Source organism: Bubalus bubalis, chromosome 9 (assembly GCF_019923935.1).
Source record: "Bubalus bubalis isolate 160015118507 breed Murrah chromosome 9, NDDB_SH_1, whole genome shotgun sequence".
Taxonomy (NCBI): domain Eukaryota; kingdom Metazoa; phylum Chordata; class Mammalia; order Artiodactyla; family Bovidae; genus Bubalus; species Bubalus bubalis.
In genome coordinates this window covers 103,939,043-103,966,267 of record NC_059165.1, presented here as the reverse complement: position 1 = coordinate 103,966,267, position 27,225 = coordinate 103,939,043, and the positions used below count along the sequence as shown (strand labels likewise).

The 27,225-nt window shown below is 48.0% G+C and overlaps 1 protein-coding gene and 1 long non-coding RNA gene across 4 annotated transcripts in view; one reads left to right on the top strand and one right to left on the bottom strand.

Annotated features, from left to right (window-relative positions):
- Positions 1-3,494: 3,494 nt before the first annotated feature.
- On the bottom strand, positions 3,495-4,543 carry LOC123335180. Of its 2 annotated transcripts, none has more exons than XR_006553560.2 (2): positions 4,411-4,543; positions 3,495-3,733 (listed from the first exon to the last, which is right to left on the bottom strand). It is a non-coding gene; the product is annotated as an uncharacterized LOC123335180 (long non-coding RNA). The 2 variants fall into 2 exon arrangements; XR_006553559.2 differs by having other exon boundaries at positions 4,405-4,539.
- Positions 4,544-4,962: 419 nt separating this feature from the next.
- MED26 (mediator complex subunit 26) overlaps positions 4,963-27,225 on the top strand; it is a 40,847-nt gene continuing 18,584 nt past the window's right edge. The window contains exons 1-2 of one of the 2 annotated variants that reach the window (XM_025293773.3): positions 4,963-5,286; positions 23,946-24,078. Coding sequence is in view for 1 of the 2 variants with exons in the window: in XM_025293771.3 (XP_025149556.1) it covers positions 5,215-5,286 (72 nt within the window). In the remaining variant the exon portion in view is untranslated. The remainder of the gene's footprint in view (positions 5,287-23,945; positions 24,079-27,225) is intronic. The other variant, XM_025293771.3, reaches the window with a different exon arrangement.

Genomic DNA, 27,225 nt, shown 5'->3' with positions numbered 1-27,225 from the left:
TGTGACCGCCTTGTTTATTGATATGGCAGGACTACTCCATTTCTCACTCCCAATCCAGCCACATGACTCTGATCAGGTCTTCTGAGGAGCCAAGTCACCCAGTTGGAGAATTAGGTGACCAGCATGACAGACAGGAGTGGAGAAAACCCACTTAGCGATGGCGAGAAATAAGGCTGGCCAGGAACATGGGAAATGCACATGTATGGTGTGTACCAGTGTGTGACGTGTGGTGTGTGACAGGAGGACCTCAGTAGGCCAAGGACTTAGGCAAGATGAACTACGAGACCACTGCAGTTTTAGAGCAGGCAGAACAGTAAGATTCAAACCCTGTGTTACAGCTGCCTGGAGTAGAAAAGGCCAATCATGGATAAAAGCTACAATACCGTTATCCTTTATCCTGCAGTTCCTTCACTGAACTTATTTTACTTTTGTAGACACTAAAATAAAACAATTCACTGGAGAATTAGTGGAGTGACTGATTTTGTTTCTTTGCTCCTGAAAGTAATTGAGAGAACAGGAAACTATAGTAAACAAAAGAATAGCCTCTAATTCAATCTAACAGATGATTAGATCATCACAATCAAAAGATTAGGTTATTTGAGCATTTCAATAGATTATACAGTATTTTAATAAGATTAAAAAAATTATACAACTTTTAAAGGTTTCTTTTCTTTTACAAAATTACTAGCTATATTCCCTGTTGTACAATACATCCTTGTAGCCTATCTTATCCCCAGTAATTTGTACTGCCCACTCCCCTACCCCTATACTGCCCTCTTTCCACTTCTTTTTATGATTAAGTAATATTGCAGTGTATAGCCATCGACTTCGTTTATCCAGTAATCAGTGGATGGGCATTTGGTATTTGCATGTTGAACCTATTAAGGATAGAACTATTACAGACATTCACCTGTACCCGTCCATGCCAATGTATATTTTCATTTTTCCTGTGGTGGTCGAAGGAGTGGAATTGCTGAGTTATGTAGTAACTCAGGCCTTCTTAAAGCTTTACTTTGGATCAGGCAGAGTGGCTTTTACTGCGTCCCCTAGACCAAAGTGAGTTGCAGACCTCCACACAGAGTCAAGAAGAGCCTTACAAGGGTCTTGACTGTCCAAAGGGCTTGATCAGGGCCCTCATGTCAAGCCCTCAGAGTGGAACCTGACACATAGGAGGTACTTGATAAATATTACATACTCCCTGTTGTCATTCTCCTGATTACTAAGAATCATACAAAACTGAGGCCCATAGGGAAACCATAAACTGTCAGGACTTAGGTTGACAACCATCAGGCACCCTGGCAGCAGATCCGTCCTCAGGATTTTGGAGATTATTACAGATTAGCAGTATTTGAGTCAGAAAGTGAGAACTAGAGGCTACTAGAGGTCACAGTGACCACCAGCACTGAACAAGATCATCAGGAGGCATCCCATATTCGTTCCAGAAAATGTGGAACTTCAGGCAAAATCGTCAGAATAAAAAGCACCTGTAAGAGATAAGTGCTTTGGTTTCTTTCCTTCCAGTATTTTTTCATGAATTATGTGTGTAAGCATATATTGCATATCTTAATAAAACTAGATTGTAAGATATAGTTTATATGTTGCATTTCATCATTTAACATTAATTTAGGAGCATTTTCCCATATTATTCAGTATTGGTTTATAATGGCTACATGATCTAGCTAGCTCTATGTCCTTTTACTTAGTAATTTGGAAAGTTTATAATGACACAGCTTGGTGAATTTCTACATGTTGCACACATCCATAAGACAAGACCACCACCCAAATGGAATTTACAGGATTCTTTGATCTCTTCTAGTCTATAACCATCCCGTTTTCATGAAATGATTCCCAGTTTATCTATATACCACCTTATCACTGGACACATAGGTGGCTTCCAATCTTTTGCCCTTATAAAGATGCTGCTGCATTGATCTTCCTTGTACGGACACATTTGTATCTGACTGCTTTCTCTGGATACATTTCTAAAAGTTGCAAAATCCTGAGTCAGAGGGTGTGAATGTATAGCTCTCAGTTGACATGCTGCATCCATGTCAATCCTGTTACTTCAGAATTCTCCTCCCTGTGCTTCTGCTACACTTTGCCTGGACAGTGCAATTATGGTATTGTATTAATGAGCCCCTAACCCGTTTTTAGGACTTGGCTTCAAAACTAGCTCCACAGGGGACTTCCCTGGTGGTGCAGTGGTTAAGAATCTGCCTTCCAATGCAGGGCATGCAGGTTTGATTCCTGGTCGGGGAACTAAGATCCCACATGCTGCAGAGCACCTAAGCGCGCACCCCCATGCCACAAGAGAAGCCCGCTCACGGCAACAAAAGATCCTGAGTGCCACAACTAAGACCGGTTGCAGCCAAATAAATGTTTCAAATGGGTAACTACATATTCTCCATATGTCTTGTGTGTGCCCATGTTCATCCTCATGTGTATATTTAATGCAATACTTCATTTATTAAATATTTGATCCTCCACTGTGTGACAGATCTGCATAAATATGTCTGGGTGTGTGTATACAACTACCATGTATCTGGATGAGACATTCATTCACTTACTTCACATGTATTTAATAAGCACTCTTCTATCTACTGGGCTTTTCTGATAGCTCAATTGGTAAAGAATCTGCCTGCAATGCAGGAGACCCCAGTTCAATTCCTGGGTTGGGAAGATCTGCTGGAGAAAAGGATAGGCCACCCACTCCAGTATTCTTGGGCTTCCCTTGTGGCTCAGCTGGTAAAGAATCTGCCTGCAATGTGGGAGACCTGGGTTTGATCCCTGCGTTGGGAAGGGAAAGGCTACCCACTCCAGTATTCTGACCTGTAGAATTCCATAGACTGTATAGTCCATGGGGTCATAAAGAGTTGGACATGACTGAGCAACTTTCACTTCACTTCTATATACTGGGCTTCCCAGATGGTGTTAGTGGTAGAAGAACCCACCTGCCAATGCAGGAGACTTATATAAGAGACACAAGTTTAATCCCTGGGTTGGGAAGGTCCTCTGGAGGAGGACTGGCATGGCAACCCACTCCAGTATTCTTGCCTGGAGAATCCCTAGGACAGAGGAGCCTGGTGGGCTACAGTCCATAGGATGGCAAAGAGTTGGACACAACTGAAGCAACTTAGCACATCCACATGCACTTTTATCTACTGGGGACACAGAATCAGTACCCTTAACAGAGCTCACAGTCATTTTAATGTTTCTTCTTAGTTTACTAAGAGCAGGTCAATGGAGTGCTTTCTAGATTTTTTCTTAAAACAATCTGAATCATGCTGGGGGTGGGGGGTGGGGCGGGGAGCAGCTTTTTTCTAAGGACCCTTGATTTAAAAAGACAAGTCTGAAGTTAAAAATAATGGCAGAACCCGAATATACTCGGGGGAGGGCTTGTTTCTTTTGCTTATCTGTAGTGAGATAAAAAGTATCTCCAAATGGGCTGGTTTCCAACCTGGACACCGTGTACACAAAGCACCTCATTCTAGGAGGGAGAGTGAATAAAGGGAGGTAATTTGCCCATATTTATTTTCTCCTACAAGTGTGATGTAAAACTTTTCACACGTACAGGAGCAGGCAACCACAACCACGTGGGGAAGCAGCCGTTTTTTGCAAATAAAAATGCTTCCCAGAAGCATGACAAATGCAAGACTAACAGGTGTAGCGCAGAGCCGAGGCGCCCATGTGGTTCTCATCAGCTGCCTCTCTCCTGTTTTAAATGTAGGTCTTCCTGTAACAAGAAGAAAAGTTATTTCTCTCGAGGCTGCGGCTAATGATCCACTCAGCCTGCCTTTTTTACCCCTTTGCATAACCGTATATTTAACAAGAGCTTCCACGGAGAGAGCCGGCAATGCAAGAAGGCAATGAGGAGGCTAGGGGCGGGGAGAAGCCCTTAGACTTGACATTTAACAGTTCTGGGTTCGACCGATAACTCTGGGTGACCTTGGGCCTCAGTTTCCTCCTTTGTAAGGGCGTTTCAGTTTTCCAGCACCACCATTCAAAGCAGGGTGGGAGGGTCTTTTAAACCAGTGATTCTCAACAGGGGTCGAGTCTACCAGCCAGGGGACCTCTGGCAGTGACTAGGGACATTTCTGGTCCCCTGCAGGAAAAGGGTGTTACTGGCAGAGACCAGGGATGCTGCCGAACATCTTGCAACGCACAGGACAGAATGATCCAGCCCCAAATGTTACTGGTGCCCAGGCTGAGAAACGCGTGGACACAGGATTGCAACGTTGGTGTCAACTCATGCGGCCTCGGGGCTTTCCTAGCTGCGGTAGCGGCTCCTCCGTGAGACACTTTGCTGTCTCATGTTTTGGGGATCGTAGCCCGAGGCGCTACAGACCCCCGACTCGCACCCACCCCCTCTGGAGCGTCCCACAGCGCTCCTCAGTTGACCCTTACGCTCACAGAATTACAGCGTGGACGTCTGCCTCCTGGCCTCCCCGAACGCAGAGGAGCTGGGAAGGACCCCGGGGCTCAGGAAACTTGGCAGCTTCTCCCGCCCACGATTCCCGTCATCTTCGTCAGAATGGGGAAAGCTTTTCTACCCTAGGAGTGGGGTCCTTCATCTGCCCTCTCCGCCTCGCTGCCCTGAGGGCGTCCGCCCAGAGCGCCAGGGTTCAAGGACTCGGCGCTCACCTAGCGTTTCCGTCGGAAACCTCTGGCCACCACCCCCTCAACCTCCCGGCATGGGTGGGGGCGGGGCCTCCAGGCGGCGGCCGTTGCCCCTCCCAACCGCCTCCCAACGGCTCCCTGGGCCAAGCGGCTGGGCGGAACAGAGGTGGGGGTAACTGCGCCTGCGCACGCATGCGTGGAGTCTAGGGGCGTGGCCTGCAAGTGGCCCCGCCCAGACTCGGCGTCTCTGCCCGCCCTATCTCCCAACCTCCTCAGCGTGGCGCCGACGCTGCGTGCGGCGCGGGTTACCCAGAGTGCTTCGCGCAGGGGTAGCTCACTGGAGTTTGGTTCTCGAGGCGGCGGCAGCAGCGGCGACGGCTCCGGCGGCTCCTCCTCCTCCTCTGGTGGTGGCGGCGCCCCGGGCCTGAGCCCCGGCCCCCGCTCACCTCTCCGTCACCCCGCGCGCCCCCTCTTTCCCCGGCGCCGCGGGGAACATGAGGCTCCGCTCCCGGAGGCCGGCGAGTGAGTGACCCCGGTCCTCCGCCTCAGCCCGCCCGCCCGCTGGCCCGGCCGCTCCCCCCCCGCCTCGCCCAGGCAATGACAGCGGCTCCGCCGTCTCCGCAGCAGATCAGGGACCGGCTGCTGCAGGCCATCGACCCTCAGAGCAACGTAAGTGCTCCTCACACGGGTTGAGGTGGAGGCCGCGTGGGCCCAGGACCCTCCCCCTCCCTAGTGCTCCTCGTCCGCCGGGCTCCGAAGGATCCCCCGGACACCCAGCTGCCCCTGAGGGCCGCTGCCATCCCTGTCTCTCTTCCCCCGGGACCGGGCCGGGGGCTGGTCGGGCAGCCCGGCAGCGCTCGGTACGTGAGGCCGAGGCTTTCGTGCGGCCTGGGCGAAGGGAGCAGATGGGAGCTGAGACTAGAGTTTTTCCCCCTCATCCACTCTAATTCTACGACCCTTGCTGTTCCTGACGGTGCTCCCCCGCCTCGCCCTTACCATAGGACCCGCGACCCCCGGGAAGCCCTCCCGGCGGGGGGGAGGGGAGGGGGAAAGGCTGTGAGCAACTGGTGTCCGGGGTAGGACTCGGGGAGCCCGTGCCGCCGGTGTCTCGGCCTTCTCGGTGATGAGGGAAGTCTTATTTACCTTTCCTCCCGGCTGGAAGAACCTTTCTGGCTTCGAAGGGAGCCCCCCCCCGGCCTCCTTTACACCTAGCCGGGTGCCCAAGGCGCGTGGAGAGTCCCTTTCGGTTCTGAGAGTGGACTTGCCTTGCTGGGTCTCTCTTGGGGTCGCTGCCGACGGAAGATGATCTTGTGGAGAGTGGGATTCTTCCTATTACCTTTCTGGGCCTAAGTACTCCTTGCGTCTCAGACCAAGGCAGAGCCCCGCTTTTGGCAGTGAATTAGAGGTGATTGTGTGCTCTCCCACTCCACCCAGAGCCCTTCTTCGTCTGCCCCCTACGTGGGGCCCTAGCCTGTTGGTTTGTGACCTAGACAGTCAGGGTTAACCCCAGGGTGTCGCTTTCTCAGGTGGTGCTCCACCGAGGCTGCAGTTTGTGGAGGGATCTCCCCTGCCCCCCACCGTATGTGTTGGGAAAGAGTCATCATATTCTCATGTTTTCTCTGAGTGGTTGTCCGTGATAAGGGTCATTTTCCCTTGTGGCCAGAGTAGGTTCAGCAATGGCAAGATGTTGTAGCATCCAGGTATGAAGTGAGCCCCTGCATTTCCTGGGAGACCAGGAAGTGGCCATTGAAACCACTTTAATGTGCTGGGGATGGAAGAAATAAACCATCTTTGGCTTGGCCAGGTAACTTAGGTTTCTGTCACTGTGGGGACTTTTGCTTTTCCTTTACATGAGTTTTGCGGATTACTTTTAGCAGTGGGTTTTAGCCAGCACTCTGGGAATTATTCATGGTTGGATTGTACAAATTTGGTAGAAAGAGAGGAGTTGTGATCTTTGTGAGACTGATTTCTGTATCATAAGTAATTCTGTCATTCCTGGTCTTCAGGCCCCATGAAGATAGACTTGGTGGTACTTGTCTTTAACAAATGTTGTATACATTTTTGTTATGACTTTGGGGGTGGAGTAGGCACAAGCTATATAAAACCTTGCAGAATGTTTGCAGTAACTGGTGCTGCAGCAATTCCCAAGACTGAAAAACTAGAGGATAAAACAAGTGAAATGAAAAATGTAGCCTTGGTGACTTTCACCTCAGAGTGTAATTTCTTGAATTCCATGTGCTTGTTTGCTTTCCAGAGATTCTGAATGGTTGCTGAGATATTAGCACTGATCCTAATACCACCTAGGAGAGCTTTGGGATCAGGAGGCGCTTTAACAGGCAGTCACCATGTTGTAGATTAGGTGGGGTGGTGACCTCAGGGGTTCCAGTGTTTTGTAAGACTCTGAAGGGTTCCTAGGAGAACAAGAGGAAGAGGGTCCAAGCCTGTGGTTGTGTTACGTATCATGGAGTGCACATTTCACGTGGGTTATCTGGGACAACCTAGAGTCATACTGATGTAAGTATAGTGGACAAAATCGGGGTATTGTCTCTGAATATGAGTGATGAGAAAGTGCCTCCTTTAAATGCTGCTGTTGTCAGTGATGTTCCTGAGTATTGTTACAAGCCATTTGACAGGAGTGTGGCTTGAAGCAAACTCCACAGAGAAACTCTGAGCCGTGGAGGAATAGGTTGCTGGTAGAGATGGTGTGACCATATTTCTGCAGTTTCTCTTGATTGAACTGGGCTCAGGTGAGAGCTAGGTGGCTTCATCAAGGCATTGCCATCACACAGCTGCTCTTCTCTGCCTTAACCATGTAGAAACTCCACTTCTGCATCGTTAGTTGACACATATTTAAGATGCTCCTGGAAAATAAAAATGGGGACACTGTTGAAGAGCCAACACTAAAATTAAACCTCTTCTGAGAGAAGCGATAGAGAATTGTGTCATTAATGCTTACCTTTATGGGCATGCAATTATGATAACAAACTTAACTTTTGCTTGAAAAGTCAATGTCAGGGAGCTGACCTAATATCCACAAGTATCTAAAAAGTTAGGGAAGTAACAAAGTAACATTTTCTGATCATCTCACTGACAAAGAGGGTTCTTAAGAATTGTGTCATTAATGCTTACCTTTATGGGCATGCAATTATGATAACAAACTTAACTTTTGCTTGAAAAGTCAATGTCAGGGAGCTGACCTAATATCCACAAGTATCTAAAAAGTTAGGGAAGTAACAAAGTAACATTTTCTGATCATCTCACTGACAAAGAGGGTTCTTAAGAGGAAACTTCTTTGCTCTAAATTCTAGCCTCTGGAGTACTTAAATATCTATAGCATCAGGCTTTGATTTAATAATTTTTGCCAACTCAGTAATAAATTCTGTACACTCCTTTTCAAGAAGCAACTAAAAGTTCTTTAGAACAGTGAAAGCCTTACTCTTACCGTTGTATGGCAGCCCAGGGTGTTGAAAATCTTTCTGAAGTGCAGTGTGTGCCTTTGTTAATCTTGTTTTGTCATGGATAAAGTTGAGGAGGACTGTCTTCTTCCTGCCCAGAAATCAGAGTCAGTCCACTCAAGCATAGTCTCATCAGCAAGTGATTAGGTTCCTCATCAGCAAGTGATTAGATTCCCTTTTGTATTGGACACTCCTTTTTTTGCCAAAGTTCGGGCTTTGTCTTCCAGAGGACAGCCTTCAGGAGGAGTTTGTTTCTCTGTCTGCTCTGTCTAGAGCAGAAGTGTTAGGCGTACTTTCTAAGTGCTGGTTAAACTACTGAACCCTAGACTCCTTCTTGGGTTCTCCAGCAGGAAATCTCAGGACTACATTTTTTCCTCAGTATTCTGCAGACTTCAGGTGCCAAGGGGAGATGACCAAGGGGCCTCTGCAGAGAGACACATGGAAAAGATCATTTTCCCACCTAGGAATTGGAAGGTGAGGATACCAGTGAGCTTCCTTGGGCTGTGGGTTCCTAATCCACAATCTGGGACTGGGGACTGGTGTGTTTGCCCCATAAAGCTCCTTCTAGATCCAGGTTCAGATTCTGGGCCTGGGCATCAGACGCTAACATGAATTGTTCGAGAAGTTTTGTCTTTTAATGCAGTATCTATTGTGTGAATTTTCTGAATAATAAATACTAACACACTTCTGCACAGAGATGTATGCTTTATCTGACTTTGTGCAACACTTCAACAAAATCTCCTGCTTTCTTCTAACAGCCTGTAAAGGGAGGTGGGGTGCGTGGCCAGTCTCCCCTTTCTGTGGGTGCAGAAGCCGACATCATGACAGTAGGTGCTGTTTAGTGTCTTCCATGGCCTGGAGAGGACAAAATGCCTTTGTTTCCTACTGACTTAATGTGAGGTGACTGCCCTAAAGTTAGGGACTTACCCAGAGTTATTAAGTGATAATGTTTCCAACTTTAAATGCACTGTAGTGATCTCAAATGTGGAGAGACGGCTTCAGAAGAGGCCATGAGGGCAGTGTTCTTGAGCTGGTAAGAAAAGATGTGGGCGCCTCTTCTCTCCCACACAAGTTTATAAGAGATTACAACTTTACCTGTGATAGATCCAACAGGATGATGACATTAGACAACCTGTCCCAGAAACATCTGAAGGTTTCTGTCCGGGGAACAGAATCCTGGGCCAGACCACACTGTGATGTGGTAACTGCCAACTGATGTGGAACTTGTCATGGGTCTGGTGTTCCAGCTTTCTTTTCTGCTTCAAGATTACAGCACTTCTGGTGTTATAAAACACCATTGATCCTGCAGAAAAGAGGAATCTTGTAAGTTCTAAAATGGAAGGCTGTTAGTTCCAATTCTCATTAATATATTAGAACATATGAAATCGAAACATGTGGACTCTTCCTGATCACGCCGGTGGCCCAGATTCAGTAGCCTTCCTGTCTTTGCTCTTTCTGTTGTGGCCAGGATGTGTGAGGACAGCAGGATGGCATTTTGTGGCTTTGAGAAGTGGACAGGTGACAGTGTTGGTTGTCAGCAGGTGTAAGTCCTTGTTGTGACTTGCCTTCTTCCTCAGAAGAAGGTGGACTTTGCTTTCTGTCTTCACGGAGGTCCTCAGAGGTGGCTCTCATCAGGGGATGTTGTCCTGGCTGCAGGTCACAGAGGCCTAGAAGACAGTTCAGATCAGCTTAGGGGAGAGGCATTTGTCCTGATACAGATACAAACAGGCACTGTGGCCATGTGGGCTCACAACACCGCTTCAAGTGGTGGGCCATGCCCTCCTAGGGGCCAGGCTTGGCGTTCTGTGAGGGAGGAGCGCTCTGCTCACTTTGCCTCAATTTGTCCATGTGTCTGTCTTCGCAGATGGTGTTCTGGTTTATCCAGAACTGATTTTAACCCGTCATGACCTCTCTGTGACTGCCTCCAGTGGTCTCCTGCCACCCCACCACTGTCAGCTGCTTTCTGGAAGCTGGGGGCTCTGTCTCTCAGCAGAAGTCATGCTTTTTCTCTTTATTCCTGGTGGTGGCTGTCCTGAGTCTCCCTGGTGCCTGTGGGGCCCACTTAGCTGGCTGTCAGGTTGGGTGCCTGAGTTTGTGGCTCAGCGGCTGGCTGCATAGGCAGTGCATTTTCAGTCCAGCCTTGTGAGTGCCCACGCTTAGAGCCCCCTTCTCCCACTGCTCCTTTTCATTCTCTGGACTGAGCAGGTGTTGACACAGGGATTCCATGAATTGGAGAGCATTTCCTGCATAAGGAGGTCCTACCAGTATTCCGCATGCTGGATTTAAAAGTACACTCCGAATGAATTTCAGTTCTTGGGAGGCAGTACATCTACATTTCAATCACCAACTCGACTCACGCTGTTTATGGAGATATATGATAAAACTGGAAAAGGTGGATGAGCTGTGGAGTAAACACTTCTAGTGAGTGTTTATGGTGCTGGCTGTGGCAGGTGCAGACCTGGGGATACCCAGCCACTACCCTGCAGGGACCTGGAGCAGGCGTAGTGTGCGCATGGATGGTCTGGGATTGGGGCAGCCTCACAGGGCTACAGCTCTTAGATCCAAATGGAACAATTCTTCATGTGTCTTATTCAGAGATGGTTCAGAATTCTCAAGAACGTAAAATGACTTTGTAGAATCATTTTTTCCTCCATCATTTGTGTTTTCAGAAGGAAAAGGAAGTCATTTCTTGGTTTGTCTCTGACCTGAGGGGAATGGAGTGTTTGGAGGAATCACTGACAAGTCACTGAACAGTTTACCCTCTCAGCAATGGGATAGGAAGAGGGCTGGTGAAGGGCCTGGAGGCTGGTTTACAGTATGAGTTTAGGTTGGCTCTGTGTGGCTTCTGGAGGCAAACTTAGGACTCGAAAGGCAGGAGTTCATGGGAGGTAGGTGCTGTTGGACTCGGGCGAGCTCTTCTGGATGATCATCAGAGCTGGCTCAAGGGTCCAGGGCCAGGGTGCTAGGAGGGTGTCGAACAGGACTGGGCCCTTGGTCAGGACTCAGACTCTTGACCTGTGAGTTTCTGGAGGTTCTGTGATTATATATGGATCCTGTTAAAATGAAGGGTCATGTCAGATGTGTCCCAGCCAGGTGGGTGGGGTTAAAAACCTTCAAATGCTCCTGGGACTGCAACAGAGTTTCCTGGAAATTCGTCTATTGGCGACTATAAAACGAAGAGCTGCCATTTACTAGCACTTACTGTGTGCCAGGGATGTGTAGTGTGCTTTGCATCCTGGGTGGTTCTCTGAACCACTCTTACACATGGATGCTCCATCTTCATTTTAGGGAAGAGCAGAGGTTGAGGGCGGAGAAGGCAATGGCACCCCACTCCAGTAGGCGGCAGTCCATGGGGTCGTACAGAGTCGGACACGACTGAGCGACTTCACTTTCACTTTTCATTTTCATACATTGGAGAAGGAAATAACCCACTCCAGTGTTCTTGCCTGGAGAATCCCAGGGACGGGGAAGCCTGGTGGGCTGCTGTCTGTGGGTTCGCACAGAGTTGGACACGACTGAAGTGACTTAGCAGCAGAGGTTGAGGGATCTTTCCAGTGTCACAGAGGTGGATATGGGAAAGCTCGGTGCCCAAACTCAGTGCTGGTTGGCTCCAAAGCCAGTGGGCCTAACAACCTGTTACATAAGCAGTGCCCAGAATGAAAGTTGAAGTCCAGTGCATCTTCTGAGGTTTACCTTAAATGTGAAGTGTTTTTAAACGTTAAGCTTTGCCTTTCCATTTTCTTCCCAGTTCCTACAACCTTTCCCCCCTAAAAATCTTCTGGCCTACTGGCTCCTAACCTTTTGGGGTATCAAGTTCCATTTTTATGATCAGAAACATTTAGGAACGTCCACCTGATGCCATCAGTACACTGATCAGGTGTACTGTTTTGTTTTGTTTTTAAAAAATTCAAGGACAGAAGCTGCTCCTAATCCAGTAATGTTTTGAAGTAAAGTTATAGCTTGTCATCAAGACAGCATCTACAGAAACCTACAAGCTGACTCCCTGTTTGTGTGTGGCACATTGGATCGGACCCTTTGCGCTGCCTCTGGCTGGGGCCTCCTGTCATCCCTACCTCTTCCCTTTTCCAGAAACCTTTCCCGCTTTAATCCAAGACAGTCTCCTTCAGGCACCTAACAGAACTTAAAAATTCTACATTCCTGCTGAGACTAGATCTCTTCCCATGGGATGGCAAGTTCCTTGCTAACAGAGCAAGAGTTATTCCCCAAGTATCCATAAAGAACTTCTTCAGCGAGTGGGTGCTCAGATGCTTGATGATGTTCTTGTGAAAGGGCTGGTCTTCAGAGCCAGCTGTCAACATTTACTGAGTAGGTACAGGTTGCCAGCACTTTACACATTTAACCTGTACAGCAATACAGCAACCTGGTGAGGCAGGTACCAGTGTAGAAACTGGGGCTCAGTGGACACAGTGCTAGAAGGGATGGCTCGGGTTGGAACCTCCCCACTTGGTCCTCACCCGTCTGCTGCTGCCTCCCATGTCACTTGGGAGAGGGCAGTGGATACAGGGCAGGCATTCCACTCTCCTGCCTAGATTTGGATCCTTAGGCTGGATTCTTCTGTACAGCATTTTTATGCTTATTCAGCAGGAAAGTTGTACCTGAATACTCTGCTTTCTCTTGAATCAGCTGAGAAAAAGGTGTTTTTCACTTTTTGTTTCTTGGCTGGCATTTTTCACCCTGATAGAGAAGGTGGCTCTCGATCTTAGATCCCTGTCTATATGTGATCTCTAGAGACACTGATCAAATGCCACCTAGAGACTCTTTGGCCTTTTTTGATCATTGACATTGACAAACCAAACCCTTTCTGGACACCCCCACCCCCTACCCTCACGGATTTCATTCTTCAGGGCCAGAAAGTGGGTGATGCTTTTTCCAGGCCACACTTCATGGTAGGCCAGCCTGGTGGCTGCTATGGAGACTCTAGTCACTTGTCCACTGTGTGCAAAGTGATTTTTTAGGTGGCTGGCCCTAGTTCTGTGCCCGGGGGTTCTGTGGTGGAGTCAGGAAAGTTACTGATAGAGAATTCGGCTGCACGTGACCATGGCTCACACTGAGAGGCCATTGGTGGCCTGGCTGTCCTCTTCCAGGTGCCGGTGGCCCCACTCTCCTGCTTGTACCTTCAGCTGTGTCCCCTACCCACTCCCCGGTCACAGTTGGCTCTGCAGAGCACCTGGCCTGCTAAGCTGGCCTTGGCTCTCCTGGCACACACCTGCGGGCTGGGGTTCCCTTGTCCTTACGATGCCTTACTTGGATATCCCCCTTCCTCTATTCCAACTTAGCTCTCTGGACCCCTCTGCCATCAGGTCCCTGGTCCAGCTTGGGGTGAGTGGTGGGCTGGTGGCCACAGGGTGATCCCCAACATAGCTACCTGTGTCCTTAAGGCCAGTCCTTCTTGAAAGCCATTTCCAGTGAACACGTCCCAGCTTTTTTTTTTTTTACCCCCTTGGTGTGCCTTGGGATCTGTGCCAGGCAGATAGTTGGCAAGCCAGCTTTTTAGTGCTGTGGTGGGGAGGGAGGTGAGTGACACTCATGTGGAGGTATGTAAAATGGGAACAATGGTTTCATACCCTTTCTGCTAATTATTTCACATTGTTTCCTTCAAGCATTCAGTTAGATAGTTGCAGGCAAAGCATCTTTACTACTTCTGCATTGGCTTGTGTTGCACAGAGGCCCAGAAGTGGATCTCTTCTCAGGTGACACCCTGGCTTTACTCCATCTCTCTGTTTTGCTTTTTGTTGTGTTGCCTTTGCACAGAGGGTATCATCTCCCCAGCCCCTGTAGCTTTGGGAATCACTCTTACCGACCATCATCCAGGGCAGAAGAGGAAGGTACCTCTTCCCCAGAATGCCGAGCAGACATTTTCTGGTCCTTTGATTGAATTTGTCTGGACTTTGATTGAATTAGCAGACTGTGTTGATTGGTTCACCCCTAAATCAGGGCATGGTGTTATTCCACCCAGACTGACCCAGAGTAGAGGAGGTGTCCCCAAGAAACATTAGGGCACTGTTCATGGGAGAATAGGGTGGGAGTTGCCTGGTAGTGACCCTGGGTGATGCCTTTGAGGTGCTGCTTTCGTCATCTCTTTAAATTAAAATTTTGATATGATCGCGCCTTCAAGTAGTTGAGTGTTCTGCTGGGTCCGGGATTGGGTCCAGGTAACAGAATGGACATAACTGAAAATATGAATTCTGGAGTAAGCAACGGGTGGTTTACATGGTGTCAGATTGCAGCATGGGGTTCTAAGTACCCCTTTGTTCTGGCTGAACTGCAGACTCTGATTTGCCTGCAGTCACACTTGGGTGCCTTGTATTAGCGCAGGTGCCTGGTTGCAGCTTCTGGCCCCATCCTGGGCTAAGGAGCCCTCTGGGAGTCCAGGGGAGCCTCAGCACGGCCCTGCTTGTGCTCTGTCCTGCGCGCCGTCACCTCTCCTACCTGCGTGGGGCTGGGTGGGAGGAAGTGGTTCCCATGGCCAAGCAGCAGCTGAGCTCTCCAGCCTTGTGTTCTCTCAGGCTCAGCATGGATGGCTCCTGGGAGGTCTGGTCACAGCTGATTGTTGTGCCCATTTCCTCTTAACTGTCCCCTTCCCCTGCTTAACAGAAGCTGGTACCTGCTTGCATTGCAGAGTTTGGTTTCTTTCACTTAGGTTAGCTGAGATAGAGCAGGGCAGGTGATCTTTCATGGCCCTTCATTTTCCCCTTCCTATGTGTCTGGGGAGCTCTGACAAGCACCCAAAGTTGCTGGTGTCTGCCGCCCCCTTGGCTGGATGCTGGCATCTGGGCAGTGGCAAACGTGGGCCACGTGTTACGATTGAGGCGTGTCTGGGGGCAGAGGGGTTTGTGAATGGACATTTCCCTTTTGCTTCTATTTTAAAGGAGCTTCTTATTCTTAAGCATTTAAAGTTCTCCCTTTGAAGGCTGGTCAGCAAGCCAGAGCTGCTGCTGCTGCATGCAGGAGCTTCACTTCTCACCATCACCCTCCTTAATGAGGTGAGCTCATCCTGCATTTGTTTGTAAGGTTTCTCCTTGCACCACTGAGTCAAAATATTGTTTGGGATTAAAATTGGAGTGGGAGCACTGAGAGGGAAACTGTTCTGTTTTTTTTTGTCCTCGACACCACGTGCATCTGTGTGTTTTGTGGATAGACTTGTTCCACGTGGTGGGAAACGTAGCAGCTCTGGGATTTGAACTGTTGAAGGCTTGGACAAGGATGGATTCACTTTCAGTTTGAAAACTCCTGGAGACCTGCTCTGGCTTGGCTTGGGGGTGGGGTGAAAATGGTAACGTCCACAGGAAGTCGGGGAGGAGCTTGCAGAAGCAGCAGCTCTGCTGTGCAGACAGAAGCCGCAGGTGTCCCTTGACTGCTGTAGCCCTCCCGTGCCGCAGGGCAGAGACAGTGAGACGCTGGTCTGGACCGGGAGGTAGCGGCTGTCTTTGGGTTACTGGTGGACCTGCTTGTCGGCCCCCCTCAGAGTTAGGGGAGTAAGCGTCTGCCTTTTGCCCTGGGGATGATGCTCCTTTGTCGGGAGTGTAGTCGGCTCGGTTTTCTGTCCTGTCAGTGGTGGGCGCCCCCAAGTCAGGAAATAGGAAGTGGCATCATCTGCTTTGTGAGATGAGCTGGCCTTGGGCATGAGGACGCATTACTGACACTTGTCACTTGAGGCCGTCTCCCTGGGTCGTTATGCTGTCCTTAGTGACCCACCGCAGGCTCAGTGCTGAATGCAGCTGCTTGGGAACTCAGGAAGCCTGAGGACTAATGCTGAGAAGTTGCTGTGGTTGGGCCCCTGAACTGTACTGCACTGGCCTTTCTGCTCTCTCCAGACCTCCTTGTACCTCCTTGCCTTTGAATATTTGACTTTGCTTTGAGGACCCCTGTCTGGCCTTTAAGACTTTCCGCAGATGTCTCACCATGGTTTCCGGTGAGCCCTGGGCGCTTGCAGGCCAGCCAGCTACTGCCCTCGGCATGCTGTGCTGTTGGTTGGTGGTGCCACAATCGACTGCTCTGCTGGCTGCCTCCCCTGGTCCCCCATTCCTGTGAATGGGACCTTAGGGAGATGTAGCCTCTTCCCAGCCAGTCTTCTGCATCCAGATCTTGTGTGTGCCAGCCTGAGTGAGTGTTCAAAAACAGACTGGGATGTTTCACTCTCTCTGTTGGGGCCATGTGGCTGACTGGGTAGCGTGGGAGCTCTGTAGATGACATAGTGAAGAAGGCAGTCTTTCTCCAGGTGGAAAACTTGGGCTTTAGAGTTGGGCAGAACTGAGTTGGCAGTGTGACTCTGCTGTTCACCATGTAGTTTTGGATGAAGTTAGGTTTGCAGCCTTAGCTTTCCTTGGAGGATATGCTAGTGGGACATCCTCTACTGAGAGTGGGCTGTGGTCCCTGGCCTGAAGCATCCTGGGTCTTGATGTATGGGTGGTAGCTGACAGTTCACAGACTTGTCGGCGGGCAGCTCACCCAGGTTCCATCCCTTGGTGGACGTTCTTAGGGTACTTGGTGATTGAGGTCTAGCCAGTCATGGGGCTGCATCTTTCCTGGCCAATGATTGGTTCAGGGACGGACCTGTGACCATTTGAAAGTTTTAATGCTTTGCTGGGATACTTGGGGGAGACTTAAATGGGAAGGATGTGAACAGGTTGCTGCTAGGGTCTGCCGCGTGAGGACAGCCTGCCCAGGAGTAAAACTGGCCCAGAGGGATGGGGAGGAATATGTTGCCGGGGCTCAGTTGGCCCTAGGTGAGTTGGTGGCGTCTTTTCTTGGTGAAGTCCATTTATTTGATCTGACCTTTCTGTCACTTGCAGCCAAGAGAGCCAGCTGAGCACAGTGTCTGGTCTCTGGCCTCCTCTCTCCTGCCCTGCTCCAGCCTCTCTCAGCTGCTCATCAGCTCCTGACCTGCTGTTGCACCCCCACCTGGATAGTCTGCCCTCCGTTCTCTTTCCTTCCTACCTGCTTCTCTGGGCTCAAGGTGCGGATTTCTTCCCACAGCAAGGCCCTTGCCAGCTGTCCAAGGAGCACTGTCTTCTCTTCCTGGCACCCTGGTCTGAGCTTGCCCACCTTTAACCTGTCTGGCGTGCCTGTGTCCCCTTCTGCTTTGGTCCCTTTCTTGCTGTTGCATATAGTTAATTCTGTTAGGGCCAATGACCAGCTTACTGTGGGTCCATCTCTGATTTCAAGCTGTGGGTGAGCACAAGCATTGCCTAATCTGGCAGCACCAAGCTGGGTTCAGGGTAGAAAGAGTTCAGGTTTGGTGGGGACTGGGCAGGGCAGCTGCTTAGCTCACAAGCATTGGGGTTGGGGTGGCTGGTTCCCCAAAGGACAGCCCTCTCCTGTGACTGTTTGGCCCTCTCCAGACCTCAGCCGTTTGGGGTCCTCCTGTGGTGCGTCAGTTCCCTTCTAGCCATAGTGGCATGGTCAGCACTCAGGCATTGAATGTGTCTTGTGTGTGCCGCTCAGTTTTAGGGAGTCTGGAGATTCTAGAGGCTGGAAACAGGACAGGCGAGAAGGTGGGCCGTTTTGGTCTGGCAGCACTTGCCTAGCCTCCTCTGTGGTGTGATGATCCCTCAGTCCCAGCCCCAACCCCGCACCCAGGAGTGCGCATACCTCCTCTCTCCTTTGGGCCACCTGGACTCCCCCTGGAAGAGGGTTCTGAACCCTGAAGCCCTGCTGTGCTGTGAGAGCAGTGGCTCCAGGTCCTCCTCGGTTGCTTCTGCCGGAATGGCCTCAGGGTGAACCACCTAAAGCCTCTGGGCCTCAGTCTCTCTACCTGTGATGTGTGGCTGTTGTGCCATCACCTGGCGGTGTTGTCCTGAGGGGTTGAGTGTGTTAGGTGCCGGGTGCAATGTCTGACTTGGGCTTAGTCACCTAGAGGAGGGCGGGAGCTGCTGCTGTTTCTGTGGTAAAGATGAGGAAAAGAGTGAGGGAGCCTGTTCTTACCTGAGGCCTTGCAGCTGGAAGGAGCAGAGAGCAGATTTTTCATTCTGTTAGTGGGTAATAGACCTGCAGGTGGAGTCAGCCTGGAGGGACTGAATCTCAATCAGTCTAGTAAGCAACCCTGCTTAACAAATCCAAGTGTCCAGTGTCTTTTGATGTCATCTTTTAAGGGTTGTATGTTTGTAAGGACTTTATCTTTGGACCATAACAGAAGCAGGACAGTAGCAACTCATTGTACGCTCACTTTGTGATAGATAGTATCCCATTTAACAGATGAGACTCAGGCTTAGCCAGGGTAAGTAGCTGGCCACCGCACAACTGACCTCAGAGCCTCTGCGAGGAGGGGAGGCGACAGTGAGAATCCCTGCGGAGCTCTTTGCTTCCTGGCAGAGCCCTGGTGCTGATGGAGATGGTCTCTGCTCGCCCGTCCATGTGGCAACCCCAGCCACATGTGGCTCGGGAGCACCTGCCTGATGTGGGTTTAATTTTAATGCCTACCTCAGTTGGCCAGTGTGCTTCTGGGCCTCATCCCTTGTGCTTTGGGTAAGAACTGAGGCTGTGTTTTTCCACATGGGGCATGGGGTAGCTTAAGGGTGCAGAGCACAGCCCCCATTCCCTCCTAGCAACCTCCACCCCATCGCACCCCCTGGTTTTTCTGGTATCTCTGGGCCCTCTGAGCCGTGTCAGTGCCATTCATGAGGTCTTGTCTTTTGGAGAAAAAAGCCTTCTTCCCTTTTCTTAACTACAGGTTGATGGGTGCAAAATTGTCTGAGCCTCCCCCCAAATGAAAAAGACGAATGGATGGGGCAGATAGAAAGAAAAGTATTTCCTATGCAGGGGTTTTGGAGGTAGACCTGGGTTCAAATCTATATAGCTCTGTTTCTGCGGTGCTTGTCTCTGGGCAAATCACAGCAGATACTGCGGACAGTCTGTCAGACTTGCTGTCCTCTTGTAAAGTGAAGACAGGCCCTGCCCGCCAAAGGGTAAGTAACGCCCAAGGGAGTTGCTGGGCACATCGGAGACACTGAACACAGGCAAGTACACGCCCCCACCCCTGCTGTTCTTGAGGGGTGGGGCTGGAGCCAGTTTTCCTCCTGGATGAGTTTGTAGATATTTAACTTTGGTTTTCACAGATGGTATTTTTTCCCAAAGATAGTCTTCGTTTTAGTGTGAGCAGTTACCAGACAACATTGCATAATTTTGCACATTTCTGAAAGCTCCCTGGGGGGAAGTGGGAAGAAATTGGTTGTAGAACAAAATTGCAGGCTTGTAGACGGAAAGACACACTTCTTTAGAAGAAGTGCTAGGGTTGGAACTCCCAACCGGACTTATCACCTGCCTGAACTTCTCTGAATCCCTCTATATTGCAGTAGACCAGGGGAGGGAAGGGATCAAAATACAGATTTCTGTGTGTGTGAAATCGCCTAATTTACGAAGCAGTGTTCTTTAAATGTGGAGAACTTTCTCAGAGCTAACAGTCACAAACTCCCAGAGACATTAACAGATAGGGAAATACTGATGTGATGAATAACTGAAAAATATATACCTTATACTCAAATATGTAGGTGAAATGGCATTGGCAGGTAATCAAGACTGGGCGTTAAACTGTCCTGTTGCTATTTTACATCTCCTACTCTTCCCCCCTCATCCCACCCAGCCCCGCTGGCAGGACCCAGGAAAACTTCATACTTCTTCCTTTTGAGAAATACTTATTGGCAGGAGGTGTAGCTTTGGTCATGTCCTTTGATCTAGACATTTTTTAACTCTTGGAAATTTATTTACAGATACATGATCATTTTTAATAACAATGTTAGTGAATATATTTATCCAATAGTAATTGTTAGTATCATTAATTAAATGGCATGGGAGAGGCTTAGGAAACACGGTGCATCCACTGAGTCAGATAGCAGAGAGCTGTGGAGATTGACCCTGAAGATGGCAGGGAAGCGGACACGCTTTGTCGTGATGCAGAAAAGGGGCTTTTTTTTTTTTTTGGTCAGCATCACACAACTAGGAAAGGCACAAAAACTAGAACTTAGGGTAAAATGGGAGGCATTTGTATTGGGGCAATAGGAATGGTTTTGTTTTTGCTTTTCCTATTGTTTTTTTCAATTAAACAGTAAAAAAAAAAAAAAAAAAGAAGAAGAAGAAAAAGTAGATTGATTTAGCCTGAAGAGCACTTGAACTATTGAGAGCAATCAAGATGTGGAGTGGATCATGGGGCCTCTGTGTACTGCAACCAGCGGCGAGAAGAGGGTTATTTTCTCTCTCGTGCCTTTTTGGAAGGTTCAGAACAGGAGTGTGCAGCTCCTTACCCCAGTCAAGCCCACCCATCATGCTTTTCATGCTCTCAGAGCACAGGAGTCCAGCCCACCAGGACAGGGAAGACGTGTGTGAAGTTTTCCTCATTGCAGGCAGTGCCGCAGTAGCTGTGGCTCTGTTCAAGCCCTGGGCTCATCTGTGCTCTGCGCTTTTCTCTACCTTAACGCGCCCAATCCACCTGCAAGTCCTACAGATGACTTTGGTAACTCTACTACCAAAATGTATATTCTCCTTTCATCATCTTTTCTCTGTCTTGCCCCTTCCAAACTGCTATCAGATCACACCATTGGCTTAAGATCCTCTGTGATTAGAACAGGCATCCCCTTTCCTATTGTCATGAAGAATTGATGCTTTCGAATTGTGGTGCTGGAGAACACTCTTGAAAGTCCCTTGGACAGCAGGGAGATCAAACCAGTCAATGCTGAATTTCAGTGGAAGGACTGATGCTGAAGCGCCAACACTTTGGCTACTTGATGCCAAGAGCTGACTCATTGAAAAAGACCCTGATGCTGGGAAAGATTGCGGGCTGGAGGAGAAGCGGGCGACAGAGGGTGAGATGGTTAGATAGCATCACCGACTCAATGGACATGAATCTAAGCAAACTCCGGGAGATAGTGAAGAACAGGGTAGCCTGGTGTGCTGCAGTCCAGGGAGTTGCAAAGGGTTGGAACACGACTTAGCGACTGAACAATAACAATGACAGGTGCTGTATGGCTTGGCCCCTTCTTTCCTTTCTTGTCTCATTTATACTTCCCTCTCCCTCATTCATGGCTGTGTAGGACACCTCCCTAGATCTGACCTTAGATTCCTTCAGGCTTCTCTTGGCCAGCCTTTGTAAAGAGCTCCCTCCCCTCCCCTCCCTGCTGTCACACTGCCTGTCTCCAGACTCTTGTCAGTTCACGGCACACATAGGAAATAGGGTGTCCAGGCAGGGCACTGGGAAACTGCAGCTGGGAATGAGGGGCGAGCAGTTCATTTCTTCAGTATAGTTTTGAGAAAAATAAAGTGTAAAGTGTTAGGGGATGTGCTGAATATTGAACTTTATTGAATCTCCCAGTAACATTATTGATGTTCCTAAAAGGGAGCACTGTGTCCTTGAACATAACTTTTATGTGTTAGCTGGGTTTTTTTGTTTTTCCTTGACATTGATAATCACCATGGAGAAGTTCAGTTTGCTTGCAGAGATGATAAAACTTAGAACCATTTTTTAAGTACACCATAATTTATAAGAGTTAGCATCTAAAGAATGCAGGTTCTTTCCTCTTTTCATTTATATGTAATGCTGAATTATAGTAATGCAAATGGATTTTAGTTTCATTCAGGCTTTATTTTAAGCACTTTGAAGTAATAGAGAACTCTAATTTACTCTTTGTGGTGTGCTTATAAATGTTTGACAACTGGCTTTCCAGGAAAAATGCCTTATATATACATACATGATTATACTCATAGAAAGGATAGGTAGCAGACAGTTTACAAGTAATCATGAAACACAGCACTTTATTTTCAGTTCGATGTAGCCAGTTGTTTCACTCAGACTGCTTTGCTTGTATTTTGTTGAAGTTTTGTATCCATAGTCAACTTATGAGTTTAATTTTGACATGAACATTGACTGATAATTGTTATGTTAGTGAGTGAAGTAATATCTTTGTAAAATCAGATAATAGTTTTCAAATACTGGAAGAATATTTCCTCAGTTGTTTGTGCTATTCCTACCGGTGGCACACTTTGAAGTTTAATCTGCATAATCAGTATTTTCTTAAGTCTAAATCCCAGGGGCTGGTGAGCTGTTTCTGGACCAGATAGTAAATATTTTCAATTCAGCATTGTAGCTCATACGGTCTCTGTCACAACTCCGCCTTTATGCATACCACAGAAGCAGCCACAGATAATTTGTAAACAAACGAATATGGCTGTATTCCAGTAAAACTTTATTTACACGGCTGATTTTATGTTATGTGAATTTCACCTCAATAAAAAATATATAAAATGAAACTTTTAAAACTCTTTACGAAAACAGGCATTGGTCTGGATGCAGCCCAGGACTCTACAGAGGCCACCAACTTGAGAATAAATCAAGCCCTGATTTGTAGTGTTTGCCGGTTTCCATGGTATAAATACTTTCACTGTGTCTGATTTCAAGCTACTAGCATGATGTCACCCAACGTGAAGTTGGGAAGACATGTTGCAGTAGTAGACATGGCCAAGATATGGTAGTCATGAACAAACTCGAAAACCCAAATAATAATGCTGTGCTCAGCCGTGTCCGACTCTTCACTGCCCTGTGGACTGTGGCCCGCCAGGCTCCTCTATGCATAGAATTTCCCAGGCAAGAATACTGGAGTGGGGTGCCATTACCTTCTCCAGGGGATCTTGCCAGCTCAAGGATCTAACCCGCATCTCCTGCATTAGCAAGTGGATTCCTTACCACTAGCGCCACCTCAGTTCAGTTCAGTTCAGTTCAGTCGCTCAGTCGTGTCTGACTCTGTGACCCCATGAATCGCAGCACGCCAGGCCTCCCTGTCCATCACCAGCTCCTGGAGTTCACTCAGACTCACATCCATCAAGTCAGTGATGCCATCCAGCCATCTCATCCTCTGTCGTCCCCTTCTCCTCCTGCCCCCAATCCCTCCCAGCATCAGAGTCTTTTCCAATGAGTCAACTCTTCACATGAGCGCCACCTAGGAAGCCCCAAATAATAGTAACTGTGGGGGAAAAATGAGTATTTCATCACCTTTGTTTTCAAATTTAAAAAATCATTACACTTAAAATTGAGGTATAGTTAATTTATAGTGTTGTTAATTTCAAGTGTACAGCAGAGTGATTTAGTTATATTCAATTTTACACACACACACGCATACACATTTATCCCTTTGCAGATTCTTTTCCACTATAGATCATTACAGAATATGAGTATAGTTTCCTATGCTATACAGTAGGTTCTTGCTGCTTACCTGTTTTATGTCATAGTATATATGAATCCCAGACTCCTAATTTATCCCTCCCCTTTTCCCCTTTGGCAACTGTAAGTTTGTTTTCTATGTCTGTGAATTGTTTTTATTCTGTAAATAAATTGATTGGCATCACTTTTTAGATTCCACATATAAATGATATGATATTTGTCTCTTTCAGCCTTTTTAACACTGAATCACTTTGCTGAATACCTGAAACTAACACAACATTATAGATCAACTAGACATCAATTAAAAACAAAAAAAGCTATCCAAATGAAGATATCCCTTAGAAGTGAAAGGGAGTGCTAAAGTAAATTACATTACACATTTTTTTAACCATAAATTAAGAAGCAATAAAGATTCCACTTAAAAGCTAGTCTTAATGAAATTCTAAAACTTTGTTTAAAAAATGTTAAATCCAGGACATCTGCTATAAAACAGATAGGAACTCAAGTGATCTAGGATAGCAGTCACCCCAGACCCCAGGAATACAACAGCAGAAGTAACGCAGAGGTGACATCCATCCTTGCTGCTCAGAGGAACATCTCAAGTGATATCTATTTTCACCAGAGTGTTTGTCAGAGGAGCTCTGAACTCATTCCTACCTCCTCCCTTAGACACTGTCTCTGTTATGCATGTTGGTGCCTTTGTTTTTCAGGAACTAGAAACAAAGCTTACAAGCACCAACTTGAGCCACACTGCCTGGACTTGATCTGGCTCCGTGACTGTGTGGCCTTGGGCGAGTTACCTAACATCTTGGAGTTTCACTGTGCTTATGCGGAAGATGAGAGGTAGTAGTAATACCTATCTCCCGGGGTGGTTTTGAGGATTCACTGAGTTAATACATGTCGTGTCCACCCGACACACAGGCCTGCTTGTGCAGTTTTATTGCTCTTAGCGTCTGCGGTCTACCTGACACTGAGCATAAGTAGAGGTGATTTGTGAGCTGGGTAGAGCTCAAGGATTTGTGACATCTCCTAGTACAGTATTTTTAAAACTGTAATTAGCCACAAAAATACAAATGGAGGTTTCCTACAAAAATCCAGATATGTGACTTTTCTAGAAAATTTAGAATGCTACCAGGCAGGAGATAACTGCCTGCCCACAGCAGCCTTCAGCTGGCAGTCCCAACCACTTCCTTATCGTAGCATTTCTTTAAACATTTATTTATTTTCTTTTTGGTCTTCATTGTAGCAACAGGCTTCTCACTGCAGTGGCTTCTCTTGTTGCGGAGCACGGGCTCTAGACACGCAGGCTTCAGTAGTTGTGGCACATGGGCTTAGTTGTTCTAAGGCATGTGGAATCTTCCTGGACCGGGGATTGAACCCGTGTCCCCTGCGTTGGCAGATGGAGTCTCATCCACTGTACCAGAAGTGATTGATCATTGCATGTTTTAACAGTGGCTGTGTATAACAGCTGGCTCCCAAGGTTCCTGAGTGCTGGCTGGCGAGAGCTGAATGCAGCACACTTTGGGGTCATGACCCTACCCCTGTCCTGCTTGGATCTGGGCTGCGGGCTGCAGGCTTCTTGTCCAAGATGGCGTCAGTGCCTTTGCAGCTGACTCCTGGGATGGTTCTCTTGGTTGGAGTGTCTTGGAGGCCAACTATTCTGAAGATGGTTTTGGGCCAGCATTCTGCTCCAGACCCTTTGCTTCCCCGGGTTCTCTCAGGGACTCCAGGCTGAGGTGACCACCTCTCTTGGCCCAGGGCTTGGGAGGAGGCCTTCCTCTAGTGTGTCGTGTTGGTGATTTTCTTCATAGCTTTGCATACAGTCACTTTGTCCTGTTTCCTTGTCAGTCTCCTTTCTTCTCTGCCATGACTGTGAGTCCCTCCAGCTCCCCCTGCTCCCTGAGTTCCTCCTCAGCACAAACACATTTTGATTTTCCTGGTAAATGTTTAGCCACTGAATGAATTCTGGTGTCTTCTCTCTGTGAGCTGCAGCTGTTTCAGTATGCAGTCTGAATGGTTTTGGCTCCCACGTCCACGGTTTTCCTGATTTTGGAGACAGCCATTCCCTCTCTGTGTGCAGGGCACCTTTCTCCTTGGAAGTGGCAGCTCTGTCTTCTGGCTGTGTTCTCCTGGCAGATCTTAGTTACTCTTGATAATCTCACCACTGAGCTGTAAAAATTGCTCTAGGTTTCAGCAAGATTAATGCCATATTTGCTTCTATCCCAGCTGATCTCCCCAGGTAGAGTGACGGTCCCATTGATCCTCACCTGTCTTCTCAGCAGCCTCGGAGTTGGTGGGGGGGCGGGGGGAGGGGGCAGAGCAGCCTTAGTGCCGGCCCTGGAGGATTGTGTGCACTGGGTGCTCTCTCCCTTCCTGCTGGTGGAGTCATGGAATAGGTGACGAAGGCAGGAAAAGATAACAGCCCTGACATCTGAGTCCAGTCTGCCAGATAGCTGGGCCTGCCTCTTCAGGACCCCGTGCAGGGTACAGCAGATTTGGCTCTGCTTTCTTCCTCCTCTTTGTAGTGGGGTCATTGCATTGCCCAGGGTGAGAGTGAAAACCATTTGAGGCAGTACCAGTCGCCATAAAAGTATTTGGACCCCTAGGGCAGAGTTGAACACCTGAATTTATTTCTGAGGTAAAAATGAGATAAGGAAGTTGTGAAGATGATCATTACAACATTGGTTGCAGTAGGAGAGCCCAGAAGGAGATGGGATGCCCAGCAGTGGAGAAAGTCAAGGAAATTATGATGCATAAATGGGATGTTTAGCTGTTAAGATCATTATGAAGAGTCTGCAGCAACAGGAAGAAGTGTTCAATGAAAAAAAGAAAAACCAGTATCTGTGATGCTGTTTCAACTACATAATTGTTGCAAACTCTGGATAAGAGCAGGAAAGTCACCCAGAGAAACATTGCCGTGGGTCAGGCTGGTTGCGGCTTGAGGGGCTAAGGCAGAACTTAGCCTCTGAGGTCAGACCTGAGCCATATTGTTGTTATCTGCCTCCTGGGGCTGTTGGGGTTCAAGAGTGATGAAGGTAGTGGCCTAGAAGATGTTCTCAGAGGAAAGGAAGACCAGAGTGGGTGGAGGAAAACTCCAGAACTGAGGGTGAGGAGCTTGGGCACCATCAAGCCTCAGGTCCTCATCACTGAGCCTGGTCAGTCTGTGTAAAAAGTTATGGGGCTGGATTTAGGCGTGCTCAGACAAAGCAACCGTCACAAGTTGGCTAGGCGGTGAGCTCAGGTCCACCATATCAGGGTTGAAATCAGGATCCAAAGAAGACATGCCTTAGATTATACAGTGGAGAAAAGACAGCCTCTTCAGTGAGTGGTGCTAGGAAAACTGGACAGCTCCATGTAAAAGAATGAAACTACAACACCTCCTCACACCATACACAAAAATAAACTCAAGATGGATTAAAGAGCTAAATGAAAGGCCAGAAACTATAAAGCTCTTAGAGGTAAACATAGGCAATACACTACTTGACATAAATCACAGCAAAATCCTCTATGACCCACCTCCTAGAATAATGGAAGTAAACACAAAAATAAACAAGTGGGACCTAATTAAACTTAAAAGCTTTTGCATAGCAAAGGAAACTATAAACAAGGTGAAAAGACAGCCCTGAGAATGGGGGGAAATAATGGCAAATGAAACAACTGACAATTAATTTCCAAAATGCAGAAGTAGCTCATACAACTCAATACCAGAAAAACAAACAACCCAGTCAAAAAGTGGGCAGAAAACCTAAACGAACATTTCTCCAAGGAAGACGTACAGATGGCTAATAGACACATGAAAAGATGCTCAGTATCACTCATTATTAGAGAAATGCAAATCAAAACTACAGTGAGGTATCGCTTCGTACTAGTCAGAATGCCCATTGTCGAACAAATGCTGGAGAGGGTGTAGAGAAAAGAATACCTTCTTGCATTGTTGATGGGAATGTAAATTGATACAGCCAGTATTGAGATTTCTTTAAAAACTAGGAG